Below are 27,627 nucleotides of genomic sequence, written 5' to 3' on the forward strand. Positions count from 1 at the left end.
TTTACATATAAAGACTGAAATATATAACAGTTAATGAATGTAATTTAAGAAAAATGTAAAATAGACTGTTAAATAATCAAAATAATATTGTAGAAAAGATCGGAAATTTTTTTTTTATTAAAATGTTGAGTTCATTTAAAGTGGAAATTTTTATAAAGTTATTAATGTGGAACTGTACAATAAGCTATTTATATTTACCATTCAAGAAAACCAAGTGAAAATTTTTAGAGTAAATAATATTTTCAATTTTCATTGCTAAAATCTGATTATTTCAATTTATAACAAAAAAAAATGTGCAATAACAAATAGCATAAAGTACCCATAGCATTTATAAGAGAAGAGAAATTTACTGACTCAGATACATAATATAATGTTGAACTGATTAATGTTTGCAATTTATATATGCATATTTAAGTATGATAACAATTTTTTTGTTGTAGAATGTAATTGAAATGTTCTTGATTTTAAATTTAGATGAAATTTTAAAATGTAACTTACCTATGCATATACGTACTAAGGTTCGTTTACAAAATTAAAATGAAGAAATTATATTGTACTTCATATAATATGATTTTAGGGTTGACTGGTTGCTTGGTTTCAAAAAAAATCTATTGAAAATTTCTTATAGTATTATACAATTTTTCAGATTGAATAAAATATGTCAATATGGTGTGACACAATACGTACAACATGTATGATACACATACGTTGCGTTTTCCCAAAATTCCGTTACAGATTTTGAAGTTTCGTTAACTTTTAATTTAAATTCTTTCAATAATATCCAGCCACATAGTCCTGAAACACTTTCTATAAATTTAATTTAATATCATACGTGTCAACATGTATGAAACATACCAAACAACATGTATGAAGCGTTGCTCATATTTGAATTATTGTAATCAAATAAAACAAATATTGCTTCAGTTGTCAAATGAATTTTTTCATTTAATTTTTAATGACTTTTTGTGTTCTTGCTCTGGTTGCGTCATTTTAAGGTTGTTAAAACTCCTGCATTCAAAAGAAGCATACAGACGATCTTTCACCTATTATACAATTGCTCCTTGTCGGCCTCTTGTAAAATCAATGCTTATGAGATTGGCTCTGTTGTTTTATGAATGTTGCAACCGAATTGAGTCTTAACAAACAGCAGAATATTGTTTTAATATTGCCGAAATACTTTTGCATTCTTTCCAAAAACTATTTTCCTTCCCTACATACATTGTTTACTTGTATAGTTTTGATTTATTTTAGTTATGCGATGAAAGGATATTTTTTTTTTATTTTCACAACTTTGTTAGTATTGTTATTTTTTATTGTAAATTTTCAAAAAAAAAAAAGGAAAGAGAAAAATAGAGAAAACAAGGACACTACTATTTTCTTTTTTACAACAACAAAAAAAAAATTATTTATGAATTTTATTATTGTTTTTTTAATATTTTTTAAAATTGTATTTTTTTTTATTTTTTCAAATTTATTACATTTTTTTTTGCTCCTTTTCTTTTTTATGAAACTGCTGATCTCTATTAAATATTTTTTTTGTTATTCTCGTTATTGTTTTAGAAAAACATTGCGTTTCATATTGGTTTATTGTTCTTCAAAAGTTTTGCTAGTTTATTGAACTTGACTAGTCGAAAAGTTTTTTTCAAATACAATAATAAATAATTCGTTTATAAAATTTTATACAAAGTAAATTTATTCTTATTTTTTTCTGAATATTCTATAAGAAAAATATATTAATGGAAATTTTGGTATGACAGGGGACAAAGTCAAAAATAATTATGAAATATGTAACAGATATATATATATATATATATATATAAAAAACTTGCAGGCTTGAGTACAAGACATTCATTATTATTTATGATGGTTATGAATTCAGTGCAATTGTACAATGCAATATTGAAGAATAGAATGGAAAATATATGTTTTATCGTAAATCAAGAAAAAAAAAATTTTAAATTTTTACAAAAAATACTCAGAACTTAATTATGAAGCTATCAAAATTTTAAAGTCTTTGAGTTAACCAAGAATTTTATGGGGTATATTAAAAAATCATGTAATGAGTGTTCTTTATTTTATTAATTTTCGTGATTAATAGCCATTGCAAATAATTGAGAGAATTGCATTTGAGAGAAAATTTAAATTACTATTCTATAGCATTCGAAATTATGAGCAAAATTTAGAGCCAAATTAAAAAAATAAACTGATCTCCAAAGCATTTTTACTTAATATGATTAATTAATAAAGTTCTCACTGGAAATTAATAAAATAGCAACAATTTACGTTAATTTTCAAGAACCTCTTAAACACGACTCAGCAAAATAAATTTTTCAAAAATTCCTCATATTTTTCTTCATACTTTCGAAATCAAATAATTGTGTAAGCTAATCAAATTTAGACAGAATATGAATTCAACTTTAGAAATTTGAAATTTTAGATTAAACCAAAATCTTTGTTTTAAGAAATTCTGTGTTCTACCAACAAAATATAATATTTTATAACTTAAATTCAACTATAAATCGGGATATTACAATAAAATGCATTTAATCTTTACACCCATACTTTTAGACCATGTCTAAGAGCATTCTCCCATTCACTAATTCAATAGGTTTATTCTCTTAACACATTAGCTTATTAATGTTAGTTTAAACAAGTGTTAGAATAATTTTATATAGTTTATGGTGATATACAGAAAACAATTTTTGTAATAGAAGGCTAGTGAGTATTAAGTATTTTAATTTAAAACAGCGCCACTCAAAATAGAGTAGTTCGCTGTGTAATTACAATAATTTGTCGTCTGTATATCACTCTAAACTATATACACAATAATATTATACAGTTTATTAATAAAATAATTTAAAAATTTTAAAAATATTAAAAATTTCCCTGTAACTCAAAAATATTATAATAATTAATGAACATTCTTACAATTATTTATTTTTGGTTAATACACCAGTGCACCAGTCAAACTAAATTCCCCACATAATGCTCAAGTAATCCGCTATTATTCACCTTCATCAATAACACTCAATATTCAATATTGTTATTCACAAACAGTAGCAAACATTCATACCAGTATAACACGCTATACAATAAGAGTGTTCTATAAATAATAACAAGAAAAAAATAACCTAACGAAAGAAGAACCTTGAAGACTTAAATTACGAGTACTAGCATATTTTAATTACAATATTTATTTTAATTTATCAGGAAAGCAAAAACAAAAAAAATTTTCTTGCTGAAAATTAAAAAATTAAAAATTTATTAAAAGTTGACATAAAACAAGAAAAGAATAATAATGCAATAAAAAACTAGGGTTACAAAAAAATAACTATGTGCTTTAGAATGAATTTGAATGAAAAATCACCTACACGCATAAGATCATGAGATGTTAGAAATTAATAAAACGTGCATGATCGTCAGCAAACAACTTAATTTTTAAATCATATCTACTGTTGTATTTTGAGGCGTACTCCGAGCTTTGATTCCAATGGTATGGTAATAAATTTTGAATAATCTGTTTTACAGAATTAATTTTGATTTGGAATAAAACTATATCTCACTTGAAATACATACGCCATTCAAAATTATAATTAGTTTGTACTATATTAAACTAAACATGTATCTGTGTCATATTGGGCTTATCATGCCCAAAACTGTAAATATTTTTAAAATTTTACAATTAAAATTCTTTGTGTGTCGCTCTTAGCTTTTTTTCTAATCAAAAATCAAAATATTCATGTAAAACACCTTTTTTTTTTGTTTTGGTTGCATAACTTTAGGGAACATCTTTGAAATTTATGATTCTATCATAAAACGTGTGTTCTTGTATACATAAAATAAATTTAAAGAATGAAAATTTTTTTCTAAATTTAAAAAAATAAGAAAAACAAATGGTTATTCTAAATTAAAAAAAAAGGGACTACACAATTTCTACATAAAAACCTAAAATTAAATAAAAAAGAAGAAAAACAAGGTAAGAAATAAAAAAGAATGGTAGCCTTCAGCAAAAGTAACCCTCTTTCAGTAGATATTTATAATTTTAATTTTAATAATAAGGTGTTATGTAATTTTTTTTTTCTTGTTTATTCTGTTTTTGTTGCTTTATTCTTATATTTATTTTTTTATTTTTTCAGAAAAATGGTTTGAGAATAAATTAAGATTTTTTAAGAATTTAACATTTTATTTTTACATATTTAAAATTTTAATATGATACAATTTTTGGTTTAATAACAACAGAGGGAAAAAAATTTTTAATTTATATTAAAAGTTTTTTTTTTACAAATTCTCTATTTATAAAATTAAAAATTAGAATGTTGAAAAATTTGCGAAAAATTGCATATGCTTAGTAGATAAAATTGCATATGCTTAGGCGTAGATAAAATTTTTTATCCTATCAGAAATTTTTTTCTGAGTAATTACTCTGAGAAAGAGTACTTGATTCGAATTCAAAAATAATCGCAAAATATTTCAAGTAATTTATTTTGAATTATTTGTGAGGACAGTTAGAATATGGTTGTCTTGATAATTTTCAATAAATTACTGAAGAACCAAAACGACTTAAAATTAATTTTTATATTAATTAGAGTAACTCAATAACATTAGAAATTGTCAACGTAAAATTAAAAACCAATAAAGAATGAAATTTTCAGCTTGAATAGATGTATATCCGAACCATATAGTTTCCAAGCAACTAACAAAGATATTAGCGCACCTTTCTGTGTAAACAAGAAAAAAATTCTCAGTTGCTCACTGTTTAGTTCTAATTACATTTCTAAAAGATGCAAAAAAAGTCAATAAGAATTTCTTTTGTATTTCCTTGAATAACTTTATAAATTTATATACATACATACATACTTAAAATAACAAACATATTGTTAGTGTGCCCTTTTATTTTTTTCGTAATTCTGAGCATCTTTTAAACAACAGCAATAGAAATCAGTTTTTTTTTTATTATTATTATCCTTTTTAACATTTGTAATATTTAAAGTAGCATATAGAGTGATATACATAGATATACGAATATAATTTGAGAGCAACCCAGTTAAAAATAAGCGTTAAAATAACTAAGAATAAACAGAGAAATGAGCAATAATATAAAACTGAAAAAAAAGCAAAAAAAATTGTAGTAAAGGAAGGAGAGCGGAATAAAAAAAGAGAAAAAGGCCAACGGAAACGGAAAATGAAATTAAACAAGTAAAAAAATAACCGTTATAATTTTTCCTTCCGTTTCGCGTTCTATGGTTACAATTTTTCTTTCTCTCTTTTTTTCGTTTTTTTTTTTATTCTATATTGTTAATTTTGTTTCTCCCTCTTTATAAAGTAAATTAACCACGCGTTTTTAGTTGTTATAGAATTATTATTAAAAGAAAGAGAAAGAAAAACAAAAACAAAAAAAAAGGTTTTTTGAAACATGATTATACCGTTATGTAATTTTTTTTTTATTATTACAATTTGTAAACGAAAAAACAAAAAACAAAAAAAATTATATCATTTTAGTTTATTAAGGATAACATAAAATTAAATTAAAAAGTACAAAGTTATTTTCAGTATAAAAGATCAGGAATAATATAGAATTATTAAAATTTATTTTGTATTTTGTTTTTGTTTTCAAACCGTACCTTGAAATATTCTCAGAATCAGAAGGGTAATATTGACTTATACATAGAAAATATTTTAGCCTTTCAATATTTAAAAGGTATAAAAAAAAATCAAAAGAGTCATCACAAAAATCAAATTGAATATTAAAAATTCATGAAAACAGCCTACTATTATACTGTGGAAAAACTGTTTAGAATTAACGGAACCCTAGAATGAAATTCCAAAGAAATAATTCTCAATTGAACCCATTGAGCATCTTGAGGGTATAAGAACGGGTATAATTTTATTATACTTGAGAAATTTGCTTATCATAATTATTATCCTCAAGCTAAAATAAATTGTTTTCATATTTTATAGCTTTCATTTTTAATTTTTCATGATTACATGCAGACATAGGTTAGTTTAAAATTTATTGTAAATATAGTTGATTCTGGTGTGCGTAATCAGAGTTATCGTTATGGTGTACAACAAGTTTTAAATAGTTTTTAAATTATATTGAACAATTTAAAGTTTCTGTTAGATTATAATTGTAAAATAATATAAATGAAATGAGAAAATTAAAAATTGTTAAGAAATTAGTTAGAATCTTTTAGAATAGAATTAGCTAATGGATTATAAAAATTTAATGATTATTTTGAGTAAAATTACAAAAAGCACGTTTAATAATAATTTAATTACGATAATGATATACAACTACGTAACACCTTTAGAAAATTTAAAATTTCAGAAATCTTTGCCCAACATAACTTATACTTTAAATCACTAAGAATAATTCGAAACCTTAAAATTTAGTAATAATGTTTGCCATTATACTGAAAGCGTGCCTTTAAAATGTAGATGAATTTGATTTGTGTATCATATTATCCTGCACGCAAATAATCCCAACCTTACTAGTCTACTATTTCTTAAGGACATTTATTATTTTGGAAAAAATTTTTTAATTTTTTTTAATTAGCTATTTTGTAAAAGAAATTAATTAAATTTAAAATTAAATAAATTATTCAAATTATTTTTGAACCTTAAAATTAAAAATTTTGAGCTAATGAAATAAATGAGCTCGGGTTAAAAAAATGAGCTCGGTTTTACTATCGTTATGAGTACATATTTTAATATTAAATATTAATTTAATTAATATTTTGTTGCAATATTTTGTTGTTCTCTCATATCTTCTCCGGTTTATTCATTTTGAGTAGGTATTTTGAGTACTCAATACTCATTTCATGTTTGTTGAATATTTTTGAATTTTGAATAAAATTTGTCATTAATAATATTTACTATTTCTTCTTCTAAATAATCATTATGAATTTTTCTCTCTGATACTTTCATATGATTATTTCTCTCACATAATAAACTCAACAAAATAAAATATACATAGTGGGTTGTGTTGTATTTTTAGTAGAAAAAAATTATTTTAAATTTTAAATATTTATAATTACAGTGCCACTGTTATGTAATAAGGTTAGTCATACTTTAATAATTAAATAAAATAGAAAAAAAATTCCTCTTCTTTACATGGGCATAAATTCAAAAGTAAGAGAGAAATAAGTGGTGAAACTTAAAACATGAGAATTTTTTTTTCTTTTTATTATCAAACATTCTTACTTAACATTGTAACATTTTTTTTTTTCGTTTTTCAACTTTAACATCATATGAGAGTTTTTTTTTCTTTTTGTACTTTTATTTTATAAAAGAGAAAATTGGGGAATGCAAAGAAATTGAAGTGTTTATACCTTAATAATTCATAATATGCATATGAAGTATGCATCGCTGCTAGCAACTTTTAATTTTCTTCATTGTTTTTGTTATGATTATTTTTCTCTATTCGCCTACATTATTTGTTATATATAAAAGTATATAAGTAGATACTCTTGAAATAACACAAAATTTTAGTAAATTCATTCAGTATGTTATTTAACGTAAGATCTTAGGGCCAAATCTAGTTATTTTCAAGTTTCCATAATACTTTGAGTCAATTATTTCAAATACATAATGTAAATTTTAATGTGCTATAGAAAATATATATTTTTTTAATATTATTGAGTCTATATTAATATAGACTCAATACGAAAACATAACATTTTTTAATAATTGCAATTTAAATATTGATAATTTTGAAGCACAATTAAATTTACATTGAAAGTGAGTAAGGCATGATCAGCCTTAAGAAAATTAAAGATTTAATAATTTTCTCTTAATACCCACTATTAACTAAAATTGGTCGAAAATAAAGCTATCAGGTTTTGTAATTATATCTCTAGCTTCAGTATATTCCTCCGAATTAAAATATAACATCAGGTTTTTCCAAACAAATGTAAAATTTTGTAATTGAAAATAGAACATACTTCATTTTCTATATGACGCTGTTAAAAATTAAATTTACTTCCTAAAGAAATTTTCGAATTTCAGGAACCATTTTTGAATTATTATTACTATCATATGTAAGAAATTTAATATTTTAGGTTCGAAATTTTAAAATTTTTAAATATTTCTATATAAAATTTTTAATTCACAAATTAAAGTTAGCAAAAAACAAAATTAATTCCTGCATCATAATTAAAGGATAGATTAGTAAAAATTACCAAAATAAAAGCAATACTTTACATTTTTAATAAAAATAAAAAAAAAATCAAATATAATTTAAAATTTAATTTTCTACATCTTTTATAATAGCTATCACAATTTTAATTTAAAGTTCATTGTGAAAAAAATTTAACCTTAAACTTCATGTTTGATATTAAACAAGGTTGAAGGTGATTGTAAAAAATAATAACGTTCAAACATACTTACATAATATTATGGTATCCTTTTTCATTATTATTATTATTTTTTTAAATAAAACTGTTCAAACAAACAATATTAATGTTATAGGGAAACAAACAGATTAAAAATTATTGTCGGTCTTTACATTCATTACAAACTAAATTAATTTAATTTTATGATCACTTAATTGTTATGAATTGTTTAGATTTTTTTTTTTTAATTATAATTTAAATTATAATGACAATGATAAGCATGACGTACAAAATATAACAATGTAATTGAATTTTTGGAATAAAAATAAAGCTTAGAGGGCTATAAAGTGAAGAGAAATAGTTTTTCTACATTTTTGAAATAATGACCATAAGCATTAAAGTCCTTAATTCGAGAAAATTAATGACTCCAGTATGCAAATATTTGACTCCATAGTGCAAATATTTGACAAAATTAAAATTCTACATTTCTCGAATATTATTGTAATTAATTAACTGTTATGAGGGCACCATTTAAATTAATAATGCTTAAAAAATTAATTAAATTAATAAAATTCTTACAAGATAGTTTTCATTTTTCTCCTTTATTCATATTAATTATTATTTTATATTGCAATTTATTGAAATAGTTTAAGGATTTTGATTTCAATCTCACAACTAACTTTAATTATGTGATTACAATTAATTCTTATCGTAACTAATTTAAAAATATTAGTTTATTAACTAAATTATATATCAATATTACTACACTTCGTAAGAAAGCTATTGAACTTTGAAAGTGCTAAGGGCTAATAAGAAGAAATAATGCTAATAAGAAATAACGTTGTCTTCTAGTGATCTCAAATCATGCACCGACTAAGAACACCGCTAACTTACAAAAAAATCCACAATAATAATCCACAATAAGCTTCAAAGGTTCCATAACTCAAATTCATAAAATTTGTATTCTAACTACAAAATGGTGGAAAAATTCTCTGTCTCATTTCAATTTCTCTCAATTCTAATTTCTTTTAATATTATATCGCTTGACATATCCTTGATAGTGTCAATATTTAACTAAAAGTCATCATGAACCTACATAAACTTACTGTAAGCTACATGAAATGAAAAACAAAAAAATAACAAAAGCATATCCTTGTACATGTTATACGTACCTCTTTGTATATTTAATAAAATACATACACATACATACCGTAATATTAGTTACACCTTTAATATTATTTGATTTTCTTATATTCTTTTTCTTTATTTTGAACTTTTGTTGCTTTTTTTTGTTGGTTTTTTATTCTGTTTTGCCTGAAACAATACAATTTTTCTTTTTGTTTTTTAAATACTTAAATTATTCTTTTTGTTGTTAACCATGTTTCCATGCACAACAACTAAAATTGTTACTATAAAAAATTAAAAAGGATTCTCTCTGGTACAAAAAAAAAAAAACAAAAACAGAAGATAAGAAAAAAAAACTCTGAAGAAAATGTTAAAAAGTTAATCATATGCCAGGACACGTTTATCCCTTCTTCTTTACTGATCTTCAATTTTGTGTTGTTGGAATGGTGCCCCCAAAAAAAAAAAATTTCATTTATAAAATATATAAAGTCTAAGTGGGTGTTAGAGGTGCTATTATATAATGTGCTCTTTAAGGTGTTTGAGGTTTTTATTATATTTTCTTTCTTATATTTGTACATACATTTATTTCTTTATGTATAAATGTATATGTTCAACCAGAGACATAATGGTTTAAGTGCAAGTTTATTAAAAATCAGTTTTAAATTTTTTTATAAAATTTTATGGTTGCCTTTTTGATTAATGAACAAATTGAATACGGAGAGGGAATCACATTATTGGAAATCATATTTGAAATCTTTAATTTCATTGATATCAAATATGAGACTTGTAATTGCAAAATAAACATTATGTAAATTAAAATATACACCCTATACGTTTGATAAAATATTGACGCCATTGTTGTTATCAATAAAATTTAAAGAATTTCTCAATAATGACGTGTTTTCAATTTTAAATAATAATAATAACAAAGTGTTTATTTAGTTCAAAGCTGGCAAGAACATAGGACAAGATATGCTATTTGGGTTGACATTCTCTATTTTGCAGAAAAATATAACACTTTTAATTACTTTGGAATTGTTTGGAATAATTTGTAAATTTAACACTGTTTTACATCAAAACTTTGTCATATAAGAAAGCTAGCTCATAAATTTTAATATTGTAGTGTGTGTGGTTGTTATTATACCCTTGGAGTACCATATACGCTTAAATGAAACGCAAGAACTGCTTATACTGCCTGGTTCTGATCTAAAACAATATTTTCTATTTAAAAGTTTCAATGCAACTCTGTAATTTGTGTGCCATTTTTCTTTTTGAATTTTTAAAATGTGCATATTTAATATTGATTTTTTCGGAAAATTTCAGAAAACTGGTGACATTTTTCAAATCAACTGCATTTATTTTGTATATTGTACTTTTTCAACTAATTTCCAGTTATAAACCAAAATTTTTAAATTTTGTGATTTACAACAGCATTCCTCTCGGTGAACAAAATAATTCTTATATAATATATTTTGCATTTAATACTGAAGATTTTCATTATTCTCTTTAAATATTCCAAAATTTTTCAGTATAATCAGGTGAAAATCAAAAGAATCGATTTAAAAATATATAAGCAGTATAGCTTTTGTTTTAGCAACGTATTTTTGGTTTTCGGATTATTTTATACTTTTTCTACCTATTATTATTGTTATTATTGTTGTTATTGTAATTGTATATAGCCTTTTATTATTATATTGCTCATTATTTTTATTATTATATAGATATAATAAAAATATTATATAAAATAAAATTACATATAGATTTTCGATATAAATATGAGACTATAAAACAATCATGATGATGACGAAGATGATTGGAGACAATATAAAAGTAAAAATTTATGTTTACCATTCATATACATATATACATACAGATCTTTTGTGCTATCATTATTTAACTGAACCGCAAAAGGATATAACAGGAAGGCAATGAGAATATTTTGCTTTTTTTGTAATGTTATGAAAAAAATTTTTTATATTTTTATTATTTTTTTGTGTTCTCTATATGATTTTTAGTAAATTTTTCTTTTTATTTTACGGAAATTGTTGGAAATGAATTGTTGGAAAATTGGGTTTCTGTTGTAATATTAAATAAGAAATTTTAAAGTATTGTTATACTTGGTTTAAATTTAAAGGTATTTTAAATTTTTTATAAACAAAAATACAACCCTTGTTTATTGTGGAATAAAAAACTTGGTCTATATAGGAGATGGTGTTTTGTAAGCGATTTAACTACTATGGATTACAAAATTATGAATTTTATGCCATTTAGTTCTGATCCCACTCAATATATTTAAAACAATGTAAAAATTTAGATGTCTTTCAGTCAAATGGGCAACACAATGGTAAAATGAATTAATAAATATGTGAATTAATTAATAAATATGTGAATTGCGAGTACACTCGTAATGTCAATTATCACCAATTTTTAATAAAATTTCATTAATCTTTTCAAGTTCTAATTGATTTGAGATTAAATAAATTTTGAATATTAAAAATAATTAAATAATATGGAGCAATTGATTTTCTCTATATTCCCTTTAATAACATTCCTTTTAATAGAGCATCCATAGGCCTCCTCTTATACTGTTCTAAGTTTTTATTCTTTGTACGTTTTTCAAAAATTAATGAATTTTTTTCAAAAATTCTAACGATTTCCAAGATCCTAAACGATTACATGACAAATAATTTCTAATTTTTTTTTACAAATTATTTCCAATCTGCTACTTCTTAAACATAATTTCAAATTACTTGATCAGATGAGTCCCGATTGAAATACATATTAGATTGAAATTACATCAAGTATTAATAAAAAGCCATTTATCATCTTAAATTTGCAGTAAATGAGATAAAACCCAAAAATTACTGAAAAGAATTTTGAATTTAAATTAAAGTCTAAATTTTTAAAACAAATTTTTTCTATTCTATCAACAAAGAATTCTCATAAATTCAACAAAAATTATTTTCCCTAATTTTTTAAATGAGAAAATTTTAAGATTTATAAGCAGTCAATCAATATATCGTAAGTGGTTTGAATCCTCCTTACCTATATTTCTCCCTTTATAATAATTATGGAATAATTTTTCAACAAAAAAACAAATGAAATTCATCTTAAATACCTTATACCATATTTCTATCCTAGTTTTAACATTATCCTTGTCTTATAGTTTTAACGTTATTGAATACATTTTGAAATTCTAAATTAAATATACCAACTAATACCAATAATACAAACAACTACACCAACATTGTAATTTTACTATCAATGTACTTTAAAGTATAGACTTGTTTTATTTCGAAAAATACAAGGTTTCAATTATTATTCAAAAGAATTTTTCGGAAAAAAAAATTGAAACAGAGAGGGGATAAATTTGAGTTTTTTGTTGGCAATAGTCAATGATAACCAAACCTGCACTATCAAAAATTTAATCTAATCATTCTTCATTTATATTTTCAAGTGAGTTCATCTTAATTAAATTTCTCATTTCATTTTACCTCACCTATACACTCGAAAGAAAAAAGAATAATAATCTTTGATTATGAAAAACTAAAAAATATAAAAATGAAATTGTTTTTTTTAGAAAAAAAATAAAATTATTATGAAAACTATAAATGGAAATGAAAAACCATTAACAATTCTGTCAGAAAATTTTCATTTCATTTCATACACCCTACCAACGATAACAAGAGCAACAACCACAAAATAATAAAATAATAACAAAAATTAATTCTATGAGCGAAGAAAAAGAGAAGAAAAAACAAAAACATCAAAAATTTTTACTCTTATCATTTTTTGTTTAATTTTATCAGAAAACCTTTATGACAGCGTATTCAAAAAAAAAAAAAGAGAAGAACAAAAATAAATAGAGAAAGTAAAAGAAAAAAATTTGAGTGAAAAAATTAAACTTGATTTTTCCTCTTTTCTCTTTATTTTCTTTTATTTAAAAATAAATATTTGAAAATGCGATTATAACACAAAACAGAAACCAAAAATGAAATATAAAAATGAAATGCTCTTATAGCGAGAGAAAGGATGCTTAAAAATAGGTCTACAATTCTACAAGCATGATTTTTGGAATCTTTTAAACCAGATTATAAATTTCTTCTGTAATTTTTTATATAGTTGAACATTGTTACTTTCTCTGAGAACCAGAATGATCGCCCACTCAAAATTAGATTAAATTTTATAAATATTTTTTTATATTTTTCTTCTTTTTTTTTCTTAATTTCATTGTTATTTAAGAAATTATGTGCATATTTAATATTGAGAAACTTTCTAGGGTACTTGAATCATCTAATTTTGGGATATTAGTCAAAATAAGTGCTATATAAATTAAATGATTCTGCACAAGTAGCATTTCACTTCAGCAATACCATGATGGCAATGAGTGCATTTTCAAAAGAGTATTTTCTTTCTGTTACTAATTACTTTGACTCTTTCTTTTAGAGTGAGTTAAGTCATTTAAATGTAAAGATTCAGCTTTTTTAAAATTAATATAAAAGTCTAGAAAATTCAAATATGTAATATAAAAATTTTGAAAAATCTATTGCTTGTTTGAATGAAAATTGAAAAAACAAAAACAAAATTTTTAGTTACAGGCTTTACGTTTCTCACTTCCGTCGAAAATTTTTCAAATAACTAGTATTTAAAATATTTTATGCATTTTTCAAACGAGCTACCCAACATTTTTTTGCAGGTTATGGTTGCAATTTTATTTAAAGAAATTTTAAAATTTCAAACTGCTCCGGAAATAAAAACCTTTTTTGTATTATAATATAAATTATCAACTACTATTATATGTAGGACAGTAGATATACTTATGTATGACAGTATTATATAGGACAATAAACAGTACTTTCTCTTAAATTTGTGTTTTGGGAACAAGAATTTGTTTAAATTGAATTTATTGTGAATGACTTCCATTTTTTATAAGGTATACATGAACAAATCCAAGTATGAATGTTAATATACGTTATAAATAAAGTATAAATCATATTTAATCATATTTTTGGGATTAATCGTGTTGGATCCTACATAATGCATACTATGAATGTATAATATAAATAATCTAAGAAAGTTGAATTAAATGCACGACGTGAGTATATGAAAAAAAATTGTGAAAACTTTCACTTGTTTTTAAAGTACTTCCCAGAATTTTCACCAATAAATCTATTTTGAATTTTTTTAAATTTTGTAAAACGTATAAAGTAAGGTAAACATTATGTATATGGGTATGTAGGTGTTACAATTTTTTACATTTACGGTATTCAATACTGAGCTGCTAATAATTTAAAGTTCTCATATTTTTAGATCAGCACCACAATTTTTTTACTCTCCTTGTAATTTCGTAGATTTTTCAAAACATTGTAATATAGAAAATATAAAAAATATCTTATGTATTTTTAAATTATATTGCATATTGTATACCCTATGCTCCATACATATACATATACACCATATTTATATAAAATATACATTCTCACCAATACAAAAGATCAAAATTTTATATAAAGTGATAAGGCAAGTTCAGTCAACTTCATTTAATTTTTTATATTGTATGCATGAGAAGAAGTAACAAAGAAACATACAATCATAATAATATCCGAATCAAGAAAAAAAAAGAGAAGAGCAATGAAGAAAAAACAAAACAAATACAAACAAACGGAAAAATTCATACAAAAAAAAATTCTTTTACCGTTATTTTTTTAATGATAATGAAAAGCCGCGAATTAGCACTCAAAATAATGGTAGGTTCAAAGTAACACAAAAAAAAAACAAACGAGAGCAAAAACAAGAGCAAAAATCAAAAGAAGAACAAGAAAATTGAGAAAAAAATTTTTTTTTTTGTTAAATCTTGTTAAATTTTTTTCTCTTTTTGTTCTGCTTTTTTTTTTTATAACCGTGAAGGATTTTTTCTCATATTGTGTAGCTAACTGAGTTTATTTTTAGTACGTAGGGTTTAATTTTTACGAATATTAAAGTACATATACAATAAGTGAACAAAAATACGCGCGAAAGAAAAGCAAAAAAGAGAAAAAAAAAAATTTTTCCAGTACCACACTGATTTTCATCTATTCAAAATTGTTGTTGTTTTTACCACCCCATATACATTTTATTTTTATTTATTTTATTCATTCACCTAATTTAAAATATATTGGCATCTTGTATACATATTACTTACATAAAAAGTTAACATAATATGGTTTACATATAAGGATAAAACGACATTTTATTAAATATTAACAAACTGTTGAATTTTAATTTGAAATGAAACGCAACCTATTAAAGTGTGTAAACTTTTTCTCTCTTTCTTTTCTCTCACTTATATTTTTTATATATATTATGTATACATACATACATAACTGTTCATTTAAGGTAAATTTCATTTTATATTCTTCTTAATGGAATTGACACAGAATCACAAAAAATTTAAAATGGAATTACAACAAAGATGAGAAAATTTATAATTGGATGTTCTATACATTCAAATTACATGTATATATATATATGTATGTTATGTATATATGCATGTACGAATAAATTGTGATTTAAAAAAAAAACCAGTACGTACTACAATATTAATGTTATCTATGCCAGTTACAGTTCACTTACATTATATAACATGCATCGATAGCAATAGCAATATCAGCAGTAGAGGAAAATAGTGTAGAATAGCTAAAAAGTATGTCACTATTTCTCTTAAAAGAAATAGAAATTAGAGAAGAGAGGGGAGAGAGAAATATTAATTATATTTGAAATGAAATTACTTTTTGTATTTATCTAAAGTGAAAGTACTACTACAACTACTACTACTAATATCTACTCTCCTTTCAATTTCAATTGAGGTCTAACTATAAAATTAACAAAAATTTTTGTTGAATGTGTTAGTTAAAATTCTTTGATTTATATTGCATATTTTGTTACATGTTTTGTATCTACATAATATAGAGTTTATTACGAGTAATATTCTTATTTTGTGAATTTTTAAATATAATTGGAACACTTATAGCTTTTAGATTGTGAAAAATTTTGTTGAAAGTGAAAATTGGGGCATACTCTACACACTTATTGATAAGGCTGAATGCATTATTTTGTGTACATTCGCGTCAATATATTTCATTCGATTCAGTGACTTTATTAATAATATCTTTGAGTTAGAGTGAATTAATTATAAGGAATTGAATGCACTAAAAGAGAAATTTTAAAACTAAATTTAATTGATTAGATAACAGAACTTTTAAGGTCAGAAAAGTTTCTTGTTTTAACTCCAACTTCTAACAAAATGCAATCGATTTCTGGTAAAGACTCCTTTCTCTAAATATTTGTTTATTAACAAACGTCAATACAGCAAGCCGTCAATGCAGCGAGGCATCAATGTAGCGAACCGTAAATATCTGGGCGGCTATAACAATCTAAATAGTGTTACGTACAATTCTGGAGTAATTTTAGTGATTTATCTGTGCACAGTTTTTTAAAAAACTTCTCCAATTTATGTATGAAATTATTTTCGTATTCGTTGTAACGTTCTGGTATTTGAGATCTTTACAGAGAGTTACGCTCTTTATTGAAATTTCTTTGCGGTTCACATTTCATCCGCGATTTGATATTAAAATGGAACTAGGTTATTTCCATAATGAAAAGTCAAAATTCTTGTTCTGAATTTCATTTTTCTAAATAATAAAATCTTTTTTTTATTTCATATTATTTTTAATAGTTTATAGTATGTAAACATAAAGCAAAAAATTTATACTCAAAATCAAGGTCCTGTAAGTGTTCAAAAATATGTTACGCACAGTATAAAAACTACAATTTTTTTTTGTTTGTATATTTTTGCGTATTATGAGATTTTATAACATTACATAACATAAATTTTTATATAAATAAAATTTTTATATAAAAGTAAGTGCGAATATCCTTAAAATCTGTGGTAAGGTCACAAAGATCCTTTACGGTTATAATAAGTAATTATTTGACATAAAAGCGGAAATAAAAGTAACAAAAAAAAAATTTATTTGCTTTGTTTAGGATTTATTCCCCTATTAAATTTTACTTTAAATTTGTATTGCGTATTTTTAGTATAAAGAGGCTCATTGAATGTAAAGGTAAAAATATTTTTTTTTTGCAATTTACATAAAAGTTACACAAGTGCTCTGAGTCTTTTTAACTGGTGCTTATTTAAGTAAAAGAAGAAAAATGTGTAAATTTATTGGTTTTATGATTTAAAGGGTTGCACTTTATTTTCACATTATTTTAATTAAACGAAAATTGTGTTTGCAATAAAAATAAATTAATTTGAAAATAAATTTTGTGCTTTACGATGTGAGAATAATGGCAAAGTAGTAAATAATCGATAAAGAGTTATGAAAATAAAGCGAAAGATTTTAAATTTATTGCACGATTACACAGAGATGGAATTGTTTTCCACTGTTTCATATACAATCACCGATTAATATCAAAGTGATTTATTAAATTATTATAAAATCAGAATGAAATTTTTAACATTTATTGTGTAAATTTCTAACACGAAATATATATGCACAGATGCTATTAACATTGGTGGAATCTGTAACTTCTTAGTGATCACGAAAAACACTTAGAAATGTCCTATCTCTTCTAGTTTATCCTTAGACTTTGCGCATCCTATACTTGCCTACATCATCCCTAGTGCACAATACCAAATTACTCCTGTTGCGCCGTTGCTTTATATTTTCATCCTCGTCGGGCCACCCAATCATAACATTTCGACAAACCGCGAGAAGACTCTGGTCTAATATTAGTTTTACCTTAGCTCATCATTACTATAAATACTTACCAAAAGGACCAATGCCAGAACGAATTTAACGTTTCCTAAATTTTATTAGTATTAATTTTCATATTCTTACACCAGAATCGATTTGATTTTAAGTGACTTGAAAATTAATTTATACAAATCCTGGAGAATATCATTCCAATTTTAATATTTCCGAGTATTAATATTACAATATCAATTTTTGGTATTATAGCAAGCAGTTTAATTAAAAATTAATGGGAACATGAAAGTTTTCATGAAATATTTGAATTTTAAACTAGCATTTAAAAACTACATTTTAATGCTGTTGAATAAGAGTGTATATGACTTAGACTTTCATAATAAAATATTAGAAATTAATATATTAAAAGTATTTAGGAGCTTCTTTAATATTCACTACCATTTATGTTATCGCCTACACACATAGATCTCCTAACAAATTTTCATAAAAATTCCTAAAAGATTTTCGTTTATTCAACACGACTTAAGGTATGCCCTAATACTAGACTTACGTTATCTTATCCTTGTATATAAAGCTTATATTTTTATCTACAAAATTACGATTTTGACTCCACGTTATTATGACTTACACGAGGAGTTTATCATAAAATCTGTATAAATTACTTTGTTTTTTGTTCCTTAAATGTCCTTCTTATAGCAAATATTATGCTCAAATTCAACTTTTTCTTGATACTTAAATATTATGAAAAATTATTCAAAAAAAAAAAGAAAAATAAATATCGCCTTCATTTTTATTTTATAAAAATTCTAACATATAATTTTGTATTCTTTTGTTTTTTTTTTTATCATAATAATCCAGGTGGCGTGGATGCATTTTGAACAATCAGCAATATTAACAGTACACAATCACGTAATAACACGTAATCCAAGAATTAGTGTTACACATGATAAACATGATAAACATCGTACATGGTTCCTGCATATCAATAATGTCCAAGAAGAGGATGAAGGTCGTTATATGTGCCAAATAAATACAATAACAGCAAAAACTCAATTTGGATTTGTTCGTGTTGTTGGTAAGTTTTAATTTTTTTTTTTTGTTTTTATGCTTATTTTTAGAATAAATTTTCTATTTTCTTGTTGTTTTGTTATTATTTTTCTAATCTCTATATAAATCGAAAAGGATATTCTTCAGGAATTTTCCAGTAAGATGAATTAAATGACAATGTGTTATGCATTAAATAGTATTCTTTCTCTCTCTCTATTTTTTCTCCTTTTCTTTTTTAAAAGATTAATGCAAGAGAGTTTGTCATTTTATTCACTCATACATAAGAAATCATAAATTATATGAAATATGAGAATCATTATTCAAAAATATTCTTACTGTGTGATCGAAAATTGAGAATAAAACTGTAAATGGGGGAAATGAGTGGGGGAATGGAATATTTGTATTAATTACGTGAGTCTTTGTTTTAATTGAAATAAAAAGAAATTATGTGACTAGCAATTAATTTCTCCGATTAAGTCCAATTATAACATAATTGTGAAATATTTTTGTATTGAAACTTTGTATTGCACTTCAATTTTCATCTATAGAAATATTTCCTCTCTCAGGAACCTTACTTTTATTTAAATATTATTCTTACTCGTTTTGTTCTGCTATCTAATTTTCCAAAACGTTTTCAGTATTCAAATAAAATCTGCATAAGAATATTGTTTAAAAACCAAGGGAAAATCCAGCTAAGATCATAAAATTATCTTATATTTCATTTCACCACATGATTAACTTAGAATGATGCTTCTTTTCCGAATAAAATAAGTTCTTATTTACAAAATATTATGCTAAATGTATAACAGAAATGAAACCAATTAAACTGAAAATAAAACAGAAAAGTTAAAGTTTTCTATACCACTTCTCTCTCTCTACCTCTCCCTTTCTCTCCCTGTTTACTTTCTTCTATGACTTTTCGTAACGTACACCCTTTTTAATAGGATTAATGCTTGTTTTAATAAAAGAGAGAATTTCTTAATAATCCAATTTTAATCATTACAATATACACAAGGGACAAAAACAGGACATTTTATTATTAAGAATAACTTTTGCCTATTTATTAGTTTAATATTAAACTATATATTCTTATATAAACATAAGTTGTTTTCACGGATATTATATAGGGTAATTCAGAAAGTGAAACAACAACATATACCATTGGTTAGAAGATCGAAAATGGGAAAAGCTTTTGTACCAGACTCTGGCACCCATTCCGGAACAAAAGTTTTACCCATTTTCGATTTTCTAACCAATGATATATGTTGTTGTATAACTTTCTGAATCACCCTGTATTAATATATATAATTATGGATTTTTATACATAAAGTGATTAATTTTTCCGAGAAAAAGCGGACAATGGTGACGAATAAGAAAATCATTATCAATAAAATTTTATTTATTTTTATGATAATAATGTATATACAGAGTGTTCCAATTCTATTTTTCTATGAAACTTATCCAATAAATTCCAAATATTTTGTTTTAAATTTAATTACGTTCTTGTTTTAAATTTCGAATAAAATATTCGTTTCGTTAGGAACTTCACTAGGAAAATTATTCTGTTTTAAAAATTTAAATTTTCCTTCAAAATTGTAAAGCCATTCGATTCCGAATTTTTAAATGTTAAAAAAAGTAGTCAAAAACACTCCAGTTGGCTCCAGTATCTCTTAACAATTTTAAACTATGAATATTAGTTCCATGAGTTGTGCCTAAAAAGTTTACCTATAATTAATAAATGCTTTATACCACGATCTGTACTTAAAAACGGCACACCCTGTATAATAATGTAAGGCAAAATTATCGAATAAGAAAATAATATTATAATGGCACAGTTATTCGATTAACTGAATCGGAACATTAAAAGAGATTTCAAAAAAAAAAAGAACAAAAATAAAAAGGAAAACACAAAAGAAAAAAACAGTTAAAGTTCTAAAAAAGTTTTCATTTCTGAACATTAAAAGTTGACTGTCTCTTGGGGTACACAACAAAAAAAAAACCGAAACAAAACCAAGTTAAAATGAAAAACTGAGACTCCCAAATGTAATTTGTATTTATTAAAAAGGATTAATTTTTTTTTTCTATTTTTTTTTATTTTTGTTCTTAGATTTTTGTTTGCTAATTTATTGTTTATTAAGAATATCCTTTTAAATGAGGAGTCAGTCTGGATTTTTTATTATTTTTTGTTTTTGTTGTTTTATTGTTAATTTAATGGATCAGAACCACCGAATAATATAAATGAGTGTTTAGAAGTTAATTTTTGCGGTAACCTAAAATGTTTTGGCAAAATGAAAATAATTGATCCTTTTTTCTGCTAATTTGTGGAAAGAATGAAAGAAAAAAAAAAAGAGTTTAAAGAAAATAATTTTGTAAAGATCGACACCATATCAATCGAGTTTATGTTTTAGAAATAAATACGTGGAAAATAATTAGTTCCTACAATTATCGTAAATTATACAATTTATGCATTTCATTCGGAACGTTTTCATAAACATTTAAAATTTTCATATTTTCATAATTCAGACTTTGAATTCGAACTCTCTGCAATTGAATATTTTTTATTTCTAAATAATAAAGAAGGAATTATACATTCTCCAAACGAGCTCATATATTTCAGCCATAGCTCTTTAAATTCTATTTGTATCTAGCAACTAAAATCTTGCTTAAATCCACATTTCTAATTCAAAAACTCAATAATACAAATTCCGAAACAACTGCAGTAAATTCTATGGTAAATGCGCGCTAATGTGTTATTCTAGTTAGAGACAAATGGTCAAGTTATTAGTAGGATTCATTCAATTATGCACTTAAGGGTTTGTTTTATATAATAAGCTATCATTCACCAATCACTACAACTATGTGGTTGGTAAGACAACCTCTATGTTGGGATTTATTAAACGCCAGTCAAAGGAGTTTAATGACCCCTATATTTTGAAGTTATATTTTTCTCTGGTTCATCCCCGTCTGGTATATGACTCACAAGTTTGATAGTCTTTTTACAATATTCATATTAATAATCCTATTACAATATTCATATTAATTCGGATTAAGTCGGTTCAGAAGAATTTTTTTCCGATTTGCGCTTCGTCACCTTCCTTGAAAGGATCCTATTTTTCTTCCTCCTTATGAGGACAGGCTAAAATTGATTGGCTTACCCATTTTAAGTAAAAGACGTGATGTCACGAATGTGATATTGATTTTTCAACTTAAATCTTATTTGGTTTCTCACGATAATTTTAATAAGATCGTCATGTCTAATTCTAATGTTTAGTCTCGTTCTCCTGATTTCTTTCATAGAAACTATCCAATATCTTGCATGGAATTTAAATGCTCGTCCGAAAAAATTTGTAAATTTAATATAAAAAAATCACTTCAGTTTTCAATTTCAACCTTAATTCATTATCTTCTTGAGTTATTTGCTATGACCCTGTAATAGAAATGAAATAATGCTGCAGGTAACTTGTCTACTTACTTATCATAAAGACTAGACAATTAATCATAATATGCTAGATTAAATTCTTTTTCCAGTTTATGAGTTTTTCTTAAGAATTATTTTAGTCTGGCCCATTACGAGTATTTTGTTATAATAGAAAAGAAACTTTAACAAATTTGATTGATATGAAAAATGTTTTGCAATTTAAACTGATTATTCTTTTAAATTTCTAATTTGAAATTTTTAATAAATTCGATTCAAATCTGAACTCAAAAAGTTTGGAGTGAAAACTTTCTTGGAAATAAAATTGGAGCTTTTTCATTCACATTTGTAAATGGCTAAGATTACTGATAAGTCAAAGAATAATAATTTTACTAAGTCTTCATAATTTTTTTATTTTTATAATCAAAAGAATAAAATTTAAAATCATTAGACGTTGTATTGCTGAAGTCCTAGAGGAAAATCAGATCAATTATTATTTTTTTCTATAAAACTTCGTTCTTTCATTCAATACTCAACTAATTCAAAAATCCCATCTCATAATTTTGTGGGCATTAATTGCATGCCATATCTTTAATTAGTTTAACATTCCACTTTACTCGTAAATACTTCAACATTTTTATTAGAAAACAACTTAACTTTTGAATCAAAAATTTTATCATTTGTTTTAAATAAAATCTTTGTCAATTTAATAAAATTTCTCGTATTTAAAAGAAATAATCTTTTTAAATGAGGTCAATTTTATTAAAGAACAAAAGCCATTTTGTTTTCGTTTTTTTTTGTTTTCTGTTGAATTTAATTTGAATAAATTTTTTAATATTTCTTTTACAACAAAAACTTTTATGTGAAATAAGTACTTTAAAAATTTAATAAAAAAAATCATTTAATAAAACATAAAAAAGAAATTTAAGAAATACGAAAAAATTTCAATATATAATTTTTAAATTTTTGAATGTCCTTGATGATAAGGACTTAAATGTAAAAAAAAAATAAATGAAAAACAAAGAGATTGTTTTGACGACCATGTTGTCAACAAGTAAAATTAAGTATTGCGAGGTTTTTCATTTAATTTTCTTGTTTTTTTTCTCCATATTATTATTTTTTATTGTTCTTTAAGAATGCTGGAACGACGACAGTATTGTTATTGAGTTTCTTTTTAAATGATTATATCCTAGATACTATAGAATATGAATAAAAGTAATAATAAACTGAAATAATATAAAAATGTTAAAATTTTCCCGACCAGTGCTATTGAACATTTTCTAGGGTCTTAACAATTATATCTGACTAACTATTTACTTATAGCTTGTTAAAAATGATTTACTACAACCCCGTACCGCCAATTTTGTCCTCAATTTATTTTACTTTCTAATTTGAAATGTTTGCATTTTATTCCATTAGTCTCCTTCGTAGGCATCTCTAGAAAGAGAGTGAGGAAAAAAGAGAAAAATTGTATTTATAGCGAATATTTCATCCCGTTATAAAATGCAAAGCACAAGATACGCATACTTTGAATATTATAAAAAAAAAGCTTAAGTTTATACGAAAAATTTTCGATAATATTTAATTTGCTACGGGTAATTATAAAAGCTTTATAAATGGCTTTAATTCTTATAAATGCTCACATTTATTTACTACATACATAGTTAATAATAAAAATAACACAATTCAGTTTTAATTCGACCCTTAAAGGGTTAATATTAACCAAAAATATTATGTTAAATACATTGTTTTTTTATTATAACTTTTCGTTATTACTTTCTCTCAGTGAAGCAATTGTTGCAATCAACATTAAGAAAATTTTTATCAACCCCTTCAATCATAGTCAAAAGTGTCCATACTCCGAGTGCCGGTTTGTTAGAAATTTCAAATTAACTCATAATATGTTCGTTGAAAACGAACTCCATGAATGTAATGATAGGGTTAATTCTGTATTGCATTTTGGGAAATTGTTATAATTATGATTAGTAATTTAGATAAATTGCTGATTGTAAGACAAAATTTTCACAATTTTCATCAGTTTTCTCCGGAACAGATTTGCTGGAAATCCCATAGAGCTACACTCATTGATCCTTATCTATAACTTTGAACTATTTTTTGAATAACGAACTTGATAAATTTCGTTGTGTCAAGGATCTTGATGTTTAATTTGACGAGAAGTTGACTTTGGTTGTTTAAAAAACTTTCTTAAGGTACATCCCTCAGAACTTTCGTTAGAAATACATACGAAAATATATTGTAGTTCTTTCAAATAAAAACTCTCGAGCATAGGAGAATTATTCCAGATATCAGTTCATTTTGCAGGTATTTATGAGTATTTGGACTTTGAATATGCCAAAAATTACCAGTTGAATTGTATCAGTCGTTTTCAGATTAATAAAATTTTTAATATTACTTTCCATCGTACCATTCTATTAAAGAAGTGGGCCCATTTATACGATGTTAACTACTGATAACAATTACGTTTCTTATAATAGCTTGATTTGTTAGTAAAAAAAATTAAACAAAAATAAAAAATAAAATAAATTAAAGGTTTTGATTTGTAACCGAATTTTCGAAGTTTCCATATCAAGTCGGGATATTCAATATCATATCGTGATTCTATGTCGGGACCTTAAATGTCATTGAGACAATTAAAATATGTATTTAAAAATTCTATCAGAAAAGTATCTACTTTTCCCTCTCTATTTAATTTTTTTTTTTTTAACTTGATATTCAATTCTTAAGAATTGAATCTTCATTCATTAATGAATAGAAAAAGAGAATAAAAATTTCTTCTCATGTACAATGAATTTTTTTTCATAATTATTTTTTTTTTTCATATTTCTCGCGAAAACCATGTATTCTTATTCTTAAAACTGTAAATTTTCTGTGTAGAAATAAATAAAAAATTATTAACAATGAAGTGTTTTTCATTGTGTATTTTTTTTCTATATTTAAAGTCCTTTTTCTTTAAATAAAAACATAATATAGTTGTGCTTGCCTAAGACTGTAGAGACTTTAAAAATACTTAAATTTTAACTATTATTAATATGAAAAAATAAATTTATATTTTTTTTTTCTCTGTTTTATACCCAAATGTATAATTAATTTTTGTTGTTTTTATTTTTTTTTTTTGGGTACAACAAACTTAAAGTCTTAAAAATTATTATTTAAATCAGTAGACATTGTTATGGGCTCATTTTATATTATGTATTTGAAAATATTCTATATAAAATTTTATTTTATAATGGTTTCATAAAATCTAAAAGGACTCTAAAAATTAAATAATTTTGTATGAATACAATTATATACTGTACATACATTATAGTATAACATACACTATGTATGTTTGTACACGTGTATTTAATTATTTTTTACATGATCATAAAAAAATAGTAAGATATTCATTTTTAGTTTTTTAACTTCGTGTTAACTCTAGGATTTTTATTGTTAAAATTGTAGTTAAAATTTAGTTATATGGAAAATATTAAGGTTTGTACAATAGCAATATTGATTAATAGTAAATTTTTCAATGAAATTCAAGGTCAAGGTTTCCAGCAAATTTTATTCGGTGCTGAATTTAATTTAAAAGAATTATTTAAGTTTTTCATATTGAATTTTTTGTAATATATTTTGTTGTATTGAATGAATTAAATTTTAGCATGGTAATTAATTTAACTACTATGAAATATATTTTAATATAATGGCTACTGAACATAAAAGTCATGTACAGCTGCATGGAAGCTGTATAACACTTGAAAGGAGATGAAAAATATTTTGATTTTTTTCGAGAAAAAGCACATTCCACAATCTGATTTAAATAAATATTCTCGCTTTAAATAATAGAATTTCAATTAATAGGTTAAAATGAAAATATTTCGAAAAATTTGATTTTTACGAAATATGCTTAGTATTATAATAAAACCAATAAAACCGGTGTAAGAATCGAATTTTGGAAAAATATATTCCTTAATGTCTGGAAATTAGCTAAGAATTACAGATAATAGATTGCAAATACTTGTTCATTCTTTGATTTTAAACGTATCAGCTTGAACAATTCATATAGCATTGCATGTAGTTTTCCGAAACTTAACAACGAATCATTTATAATTTGAACAAATCCATGATCGAATCATTAATGACAAATAAAATAACAAACAATTTCTCATTTTCGAGAATATTGTAAAATCATTTTCTTACTTTCTTACTTTTTCAATTTTCAATTGTGAATATATTAAAAAGGGTAATTGTGATTTAACTAAAAATTTTAATTGATTTTAATCAGCTAATGTGAACCGTTTTTATGCACATTATATTGTAAGTACCAAGCTAACTAAGCAAACTTGAGTTTGCTTACTTGAGTAAGCAAAACTTTGTTGCTCATTACACCACTAATCCTATAAATAAGCACACATTCAATTCAGCTCTAACTTTGATAATAATTGAATTGAAGTCAAAATTTTACGCTCATTATGAAACTTAAATTTATTGTCATGTTAGAATTTAAACAAATTTCTCTTATGATTTATTGAGTTTTTAACTCAAATACATCCAATATAACAGAATTATTACATAATTTTTCTCATCATTAATGTCACTTGACCCATTTATCACTTATACTTTTGTACTAAAAATTAATTTATTATTTTGTTTTTTTTTGTAAAAACTTGTAGTTATAATTTTGTTAAATCATTTTAAAAGTTAAGATTTGGGTCCAATTTTCCTGTCAAATTAATCTTTTTATTCTCTTATATTTTTTTTTTTGTGAAAAGTTAGAAATGAAAAGTGAAATTTATTATAAGTTTTGGTTTTTGTTTTTTCTTTTTCTCTCGAAAATATTATTGATGCGTGTTAAGTAACATTATTGTTAGAGTTAGAGTCAGAGTTAGAGTACAAAAGAATAAAAAATGAGTTTATTAGACGATTGATAATACAAAAAGGATAGCTTTTTTTTCTT

The 27,627-nt window shown here is 23.9% G+C and overlaps 1 protein-coding gene across 1 annotated transcript in view; it reads left to right on the forward strand.

The window, feature by feature from the left end:
- The window catches only part of LOC129618552 (lachesin), a 70,120-nt gene that overhangs the window by 25,987 nt on the left and 16,506 nt on the right, over positions 1–27,627 (forward strand). Inside the window, exon 3 of the mRNA XM_055533360.1 lies at positions 19,067–19,283. Within this exon, the coding sequence (XP_055389335.1) occupies positions 19,067–19,283 (217 nt within the window). The remainder of the gene's footprint in view (positions 1–19,066; positions 19,284–27,627) is intronic.

The sequence above is a fragment of the Condylostylus longicornis genome, unplaced genomic scaffold (assembly GCF_029603195.1).
Source record: "Condylostylus longicornis isolate FDR11 unplaced genomic scaffold, ASM2960319v2 ptg000009l, whole genome shotgun sequence".
Classification (NCBI taxonomy): Eukaryota; Metazoa; Arthropoda; class Insecta; order Diptera; family Dolichopodidae; genus Condylostylus; species Condylostylus longicornis.